The sequence below is a fragment of the Lactuca serriola genome, chromosome 7 (assembly GCF_051521515.1).
Source record: "Lactuca serriola cultivar US96UC23 chromosome 7, Lser_US96UC23_V15, whole genome shotgun sequence".
Lineage (NCBI taxonomy): Eukaryota > Viridiplantae > Streptophyta > Magnoliopsida > Asterales > Asteraceae > Lactuca > Lactuca serriola.
The window spans coordinates 53,626,986-53,634,709 of record NC_136414.1 but is presented as its reverse complement, the minus strand read 5'-3'; the positions used below and the strand labels follow the sequence as shown (position 1 = coordinate 53,634,709).

Sequence of the window (7,724 nt, the reverse complement as noted above, 5' to 3'; positions counted from 1 at the left end):
GCACATAGGATGTTCTTTTGGCTCAAACCCATCAGTACCACCACGGCGTGGTCATGAGGTGCCACGGCGTGGTAGCCAGTTTTGGTGAAACCCTAATCCTTTAGGCTTTGAGCCCTATTTAAAGGACATTATGGCTAGGGTTTCGAGGTCATTTAGCTTCCATCACCCTCTCAAGCACTAAAACCCTAACCCTAGCCTGTACCATTCTTGAAACTTCATTCTTCATACTTTGTTGGCATCTTTGAAGGAGAAGGAATCCCTTGGTGAGGATTATCATCTTGTAAGCAGCATATTCATCTTTTAGATTCTCTTCTAGACTTAGGTAAGTGTTCAACACTGAATCTTTTCTTTGATAGATTATTAGATCTTGGATTTGGCCCCTTTTCTTCATGTTTGGAGGGTCTTAGAAGATGAGATCTCATAAAGCTTGCAACTTTATGAATCTCCAGGCCATTTGAAGCATTTAACTCTTTAGATCTAAAGCATACTTGAGTTTTAAGGCCATGCATGGAATCTTGGCCCCTTTTTCCCTTGTTTTGCCCTAAAAATGGAAAGGAAATAAATTGTACATGCATGTCCCTAAAGCTATGATTTTTATGGTCCAGAAGGTGCTGGAAATCCTTCTGGAAACTTTGGATAAATAACTATAAGGATTAAGTTCTTAAAGAATGAAATGTGCTTTATGCTTCCATTAAGAACTTAGGGATTTGGATCTTTACTTATTGGCGAGGTTTAAAGGATAAAGTTGGAAACTTTATCCATCTAGGTTATGGTTTGGATCTAGTTTGAGCTTGGAAAATCCTGGAATGGGCTGGAAATTAGCTTAAGGAATTAAATCTTGCTGACTGATCCCCACGGTGTGGTGGAGCCTCACCACAACATGGTGATTGGGCTGAGCACGCCTTTTTTTTCGAATTTCAACCACAGCGTGGCCATGGATGGCCATGACGTGGCGGTCAGCTGCAAGTTTACTTTGACCATTGACTTTGACCCAAGTTTGACTTAGGGGCATTTTAGGTATTTTGATTAGAAGTTGAGCTTAAATGATTGTGATTGTATAGATGGTCAATAGAGTCAATATTTGGAGCAATGATCTGTGTGGCTATTTTTTCAGACTGAGAGGTGATTTTTCCTCATTGTACTCGTGGGTCGAAGGCACCAATGTCGGCCCACTAGGTTACATATCCTGGTTATAGGATGGTGTTATGCTAGTATATGACTTATTAGTAGATCTGTATGATTATTAGTACTTGATGGATATGTGTTTATGTTTATTTGTTACATTTGTCAACATATTGTGGTGGGGTTGAGGCGGTCATGCTTTGTGCTGGAGGCCAAGACACCTAGGGCGGTCCGGATAGGCTGTAGGCCCTGCGAGGCGGTCCATTCATGTCGAAGTCCCGTAGAGCGGTCCAGATAGGTTGTAGGCCCTGCGAGGTGGTCCAATCAAGTTGAAGGCTCATATTTGCATGATATTGTTTATTATATTGTGTGATGGTACTTTGGGAGAATCCACTAAGCTTTGGCTTACGATTTTAGTTTATTGTTTCAGGTACTTCAGAGGATCGTGGGAAAACAAATACTTGATCATTCACATCTTCCTATTTTCATGATATTGGATTTTGGGACACTCTGATATGACTACCTTTTAAACAATGGCTTTTCTTGTAATAATTATGGATAATGAAGTGCTTTTAAAAAATTAAAATTTTATGATTTTTGGAGTGTTACATATAAGACCATTCCTGTTCCGGGTTTAAAAAAATGGCTTTATCCGGGTTCCCGGTAATCCGGGTTTGGGTCCATCGGGTCCGGGTAAACCGGGTCTAAGAACCAGAGCCAGAACCAGTGTTAGGAACCGAAACTAGGGGTGAGCAAAACCAAACCCGGAAACCGAAAAACCGATAAAAACCGACAAAACTGAAACCAAAGCATAAACCGACGGTTTGTGTTTAGAATTTTCAAAAACCAAAATTCTCGGTTTGGGTTCGGTTTTTGGGTTTGGTAAAACCGAAAGAAACCGAACCGAACCGAATTTCATATATTATATGTATTCTATGAGTTATATATGTATATATATGTAGTTCTTGGGTTATAAACACAAACTAAAGCATTGCCCCACTGATTAACGCGTTGGGAGATTGTTTGAAACGGCGCAGGTTCGAATCTTTCTAGTGTCGTTTTTCTCGATTTATTTTGGCAATGAGTTAACTTCATCCCACATCGCCCCCATTACTAAACTCAGCCAATATTCTCTTCTATATAAGCTCGCCACCCTCTTTCTTTCTATTATCTCTAACTTTGATTGAGTACACATAGTTGGGATATCTAAATATCACTTGACCTCTCCATTATATAGTTGATGGTTGAGGTAGGATTAAGAAATAAGTTTGAGATATGGTTTGAATTATAAAACCGAAACCGAACCGTGAAACCGAAGTTTAAAACCGAAAACCGATAAACCGAACCCATTGGTTTGGGTTTGAATTTTCAAAAACCGATCATTTTCGGTTTGGGTTCGGTTTTAGGTCAAAACCGACCCGTGCACAGCCCTGACCAAAACCACTTTTAGGGGTCGGAACCAGTTTCTATGAAACATTTAAAACATGCATATCACATTCGTTTCAAATCGGATTGACATACGGTTTTTTCCAACTTGTAGTTTAGAGTTTGTACATGATTTTAGAATAAATTTGTCACTTTTAGTTTTATATTCATTGACTTACAGACACCCAAAGTCGAGCTATCAAAGGTGAATGTCTTTAGTTTTTCAGCTTTTTGTATTTTGTGAAAGTTTTAAAACATGAATATCTAATTCGTTTGAAGTCGGATTGACATGCAGTTTTTTCTAACTTCTAGTTTAGAGTTTGTACATGATTTTAGACTATAATTTTGTCATTTTTGGTTTAATATTCAATGACTTAGAGTTCCCTGTAGTCGGGATATCAAAGCTGAAAATTTTCAACTTTTCAGTTATTCGTTTTTACACTTTGAATTCTGTGAAAATGTTAAGACATGCATATCTCATTCATTTAAAGTCGGATTGACATGCGGTTTTTTCCAGAGTATAGTTTAAAGTTTATACATGATTTTAGACTATAATTTTGTCAATTTTGATTTCATATTCAACGAATTACAGTCTCGCGAAGTCAAGATATCAATATGAAAATTTTTAAAGTTCAACCCACTAACTAGTAAATGATTACCAAAAAATTCCGATTTTTTTGGGTTTTCCGTTTCTATACCCACTTTATCCGGTTCCAACCTACCTACTTTGATGTTTTCAGATTTTCCGGTTCTAGACCCATTTTACCCGGAACCGAACCATAACCGATTCCTATACACCGGTTCGGTTTACTATTCTACAAAATCCCGTTAACCTGTTCTGGTTCCATCCAGTCCGAGTTTGAACCAATTTTCATCCCTAGATGTGAGCATACCTACCTTGCTATGCAATTGAGATTTTCTTCACTTTTCATTTCTGTTTTCATGTTACTATTTATGTGTTTTACTTCTTTAATAACTTTGAATTTTCAATTATTGTAAATATTTGTAAAAAAAAAATTAAAGCTCTTATTAATCTTTCATATAACTTTGGCACTTCAATCATTTCGTAACAAATTTTGTCCAGGCCAATCCAACCCCACCCCAACGGCGCGCGGGGTCTTCATCTGGTTTATTAGTAAAAGCACATGGAGAAAAACAATTTCCCGAATTTAGACTATTAAACGGTAAGCAAATGATTTATATATTAACAATATCTTGTGCCATTTTTCGTAGAGATTAAGGTTTCAACCAATGGCGTTTTTTCTTTGTTGATTTCTTGTGGAATTTTGGGGATTTTTGAGGACTTTTGTGGATCCATTTTACTCATGAGAGTTCGGGTTTAAGTTTTTGATCCTGGGAGTCCTGAGGTTTTTCTTGATTTTTGGGCTATGTTGTTGGGCCCCTATAAAAAAAATTTAGTGCGCTAAATCTCCACTGAATAGAGTCCATAACGAGCCGAGCCCGAGCATGGCCAGGCTCGGCTCGGGCTCGTTTAAGTTATATAAGGCTCGAGCTCGAGCTCGGATCGATTCGAGCTTCCTTATACTGAGCTCGGCTCGAGCTCGTAAAGAATTATACAAGCTCGACTCGGGCTCGGGCTCGACTCGTTTTTTATCTGACGTGTCTAAATAAGCTTAAGCTCAGTTCGAGCTCGTTAAGAAGCTTGTTTACTAATACCCTAAATCCATAATTCCCCTAATATGTTTTTATTTTAATATATATAAATAATATTAAATTATATTATATAAAGGCTCGTTTAGGCTCGCGAACCTAGTCAAGCTTAATGACATAGGCTCGAGCTCGAGCTCGTTTAATAAACGAGCTTAATATTAAGCTCGAGCTCGGCTCGGGCTCGTTTAAAATCGATTTCGAGTCGAGCTTTTAACGATCCGATCTCGAGTAGCTCGCGAGTAGCTTGGCTCGTTTGCACCCCTAGTCCATAGTATCTATCACAATTAAGTATGAATAGTCTTTCTCTTATTCAAAATATTATCAAACCTCTCAAGTTTTTACTCTTCATCAAGTAAATCTCTTCATTTGGGATTGGGTGTCTAGATGATGCGATATTCCCAAACTTCAATTCACAAAGGTAGGGGAAATCGTGGATTATGCAGCACATTGGAGACATTGTCCGAGGCAGAGGAAAACGATTATCAGTATTTGCTATGGAGTTTATGGTGGATTTTGAGAACTCGGAATGACCAACTGTTTAACAAGGTGACCATATCTCTTTCTGATGTGGCTGAAAATACAAGTTATGCTTTTTTACACATGATTGCCACTCAAAATCAGGGATAATTAAGTAATTTCACATTTGTCTGAGTATTAGTTTTCTTACCTGACCAGTTTCTTCAAATAATCAAATATGAATATACTGGCCTTAAATACTAGAAATCGATGTCTTAGGTGATGGTTGCAAGTTTTTGTGTCTATGGCAATAATTTCTTTAAATAAAAATGGTTTAATTTTTTATTGTATAAATTATGTTGGTCGAGTATGGGAGCATTATTAAGTCTCGTGACCCACGGCATGAAATCCATATGGATCGGCCATGCACGCATGAAAGGATGTGACAATCTAATGAAACTTTCATAAAAATGAAAATTAAGCTCTAAATGAAATGAAACCATGGTTTTAGAAAAGAAATTCAAGACCTCTAGCGTGTTTTGAGGACCCCCTTCACGAGCATATATGATAGTGGTTCGTCCAGATAGCATACCGAAACAACCTGAAAAAGAAAAACGTACAAGTGTTGAAATGGATTTAAACCAAAGCAAAAGAAGGAAATATGTTGAAGAGATAGAATTCGTGCTATTGTAACATAGTTTGGATTAGGTAACAGTTATCTAAATTTGTATTTATGTTACTGATTAAAAAGCTAATGAGAAGTATAATATGATCCAAGATTGAATGTCATGAGATTAATTAATTCTAAAGGAATCGTCTATATTAATTATATGTTTATTGCAGTGAATTAAGCAATAGATTCCATTTATAAACAAAAATCAGAATCATATCTTAAATAAAGGATCCATATGTTATAAGACAATCCCGTAACTTTTGTATGCACTAGTTTCTACCCCAACTACGGTTTCCTACATTGTTAGTACTTAGTATAGAAGAAAAGAAAATTTTTATTATTGTTGAATTGAATAAAAATATGTAGAACGAGAAGGATATAAAATACTAAGAATAGCTAGGGAAAAATAAATTTTTATTATTGTTGAATTGAATTAAAATATGTAGAACAAGATGGATATAAATACTAAGAATAGTTAGGGCTGGCTAACATATTTAATTCTAGTTGGGCTCTAATTCCTAATAGATAATGACATTTAAAATAAAACCCGATAAGAACAAAATTAAATAATGTGTAATATGCGAGAATTCTTCGCTCCCCTCACATTAGGTATGAATATCAATCATATTCATCTTGCCTTTCATGTTGTCGAATTTGTTCTTTGGAAGCGCCTTGATCAGAACATTTGTAGTTTGAAGGAACATGTGACATATTCAAAATAATAGCATCATGTTTTTCCTTGATAAAATGACGGTCAATTTCCATGTGTTTCTTCGATCATGATGAATTGGACTTTTAGTAATTTCAATTGTCTCATTATTGTCACAGAAAATAGTCATGTTTATGCTCTTCGAAATCTTAAGCTCTTGAAGCATCCTTCCTAGCCAAATTCCTTGACACATAGCCCAAAGTTCAGCCTTTACACTACTTCTAGCTACGACCGATTGATTCTTACTTCACCAAGGGACAAGATTACCCCACACAAAAGTACAATAATCGGTTATAAATCGACCATCTACACTAGATCCTCCCCAATATGCATCCGTGAAGACTTTGACTTCTCGATTACACATCTTTTTGAAAAACAATCTAGCTCTCGGGTTCCTTTTTATATAATGAAGTACTTAGAATACAACATCCGAGTGTTATATTTTTGGAGAATTTACGAACCTGCTCACCATGCCTACTATAACCTCAATATCAAGTCTTGTATGAGCATGAAATTACGAACAAAAGATGGGGATGTTGAGATTATTATTAGTTGTTATTTAGTTTCCTTATTTTTCTTGTTTTCTTGTTCTTCAAGGACTTGGATCCTTATCTTATTAGGTTATATTAATATAAATACCTTGATGTAATCTTGTTTTAATTAATAAGAAGATCAGAAACTTTTCTTAGTCTAAAATTATTATGGTATCAAAGCAAATATTGGAGAATCAATCCTAGTGCTCGTCCACAATGGTTGACGATAAACCAGATTCGTCCAAAGGAGAAAAATCCATCATCAACATAACTTCACCCTACTTCCTCACCAGTTCTGATCACCCTGGACAATACTTTGTATGAGAAAACCTTCTGCGCGATGGGAATTATGGAGACTGGGAAAATGAGATGATCAACGCCATTTTTGCCAAGAATAGAATAGTGTTCGTCTATGGAACCCTGTCTATGCCGCAAGAAGATTTAGAAGATCTACCCAATTGGAAGATATGCAATGCGATGGTGCGAGGATGGATGGTGAGTTCTATGGAGAAAGAGATAAAGAGAAGTGTGAAATACGCCACCATTGCCAGGGATATATTGTTGGATGTCAATGAAAGATTTGGAAAAGAGAATGCTCCTCAAGCGTATGAACTGTGGCGTGTGATTACCACTATACAACAAAACAATTTGACTGCATCATCATACTACACAAAGCTAAGGAGTGTGTGGGATGAAATTCAGTCCATCAGTCAAATCCCTACATGTTCATGTAATAGATGTCTATGTGAAATCAACAAGGAAATCACTAAACTTCGAGATAAAGAGCAACTATATGGTTTCCTTATGGGGTTAATCGAAGAATTTATTGTTGTAAGGACTCAGATACTCAGCAGTAGCCTGCTACCTACTCTAAACGATGCATACCATCTTGTTAGCCAAGATGAACATCAATGACAGATTGGCATGTCACACGTCCCCAATTCGGAATATTTGGTGTTCCAGACAACAGGAAAATTGTTTCCCATCAAACTAATCAGGTTGGATCGCAATCAAACTTTAAACAAGACAACCGAAAATTCATAAAATCAGAAGAAAATTGGTGCACGCATTGTCAAAAGCCTAGTCATATGGTTGAAGGTTGCTTCAAATTAATTGGGTATCCGGAGTGGTGGAA

General features: G+C 36.6%; 1 protein-coding gene across 1 annotated transcript; it reads left to right on the top strand.

Moving 5' to 3' along the window:
* The first annotated feature begins 6,958 nt into the window (after nucleotides 1-6,958).
* LOC145063968 (uncharacterized) lies at nucleotides 6,959-7,504 on the top strand. Its single transcript, XM_079011514.1, has one exon. It carries the CDS (start codon nucleotides 6,959-6,961, stop codon nucleotides 7,502-7,504), a length of 546 nt encoding a protein of 181 aa, XP_078867640.1.
* Nucleotides 7,505-7,724: the final 220 nt, after the last annotated feature.

Bases quoted from the DNA above. Each gene is read 5' to 3' on its own strand.
- LOC145063968 (XM_079011514.1), top strand. From the start codon at position 6,959: ATGATCAACGCCATTTTTGCCAAGAATAGAATAGTGTTCGTCTATGGA.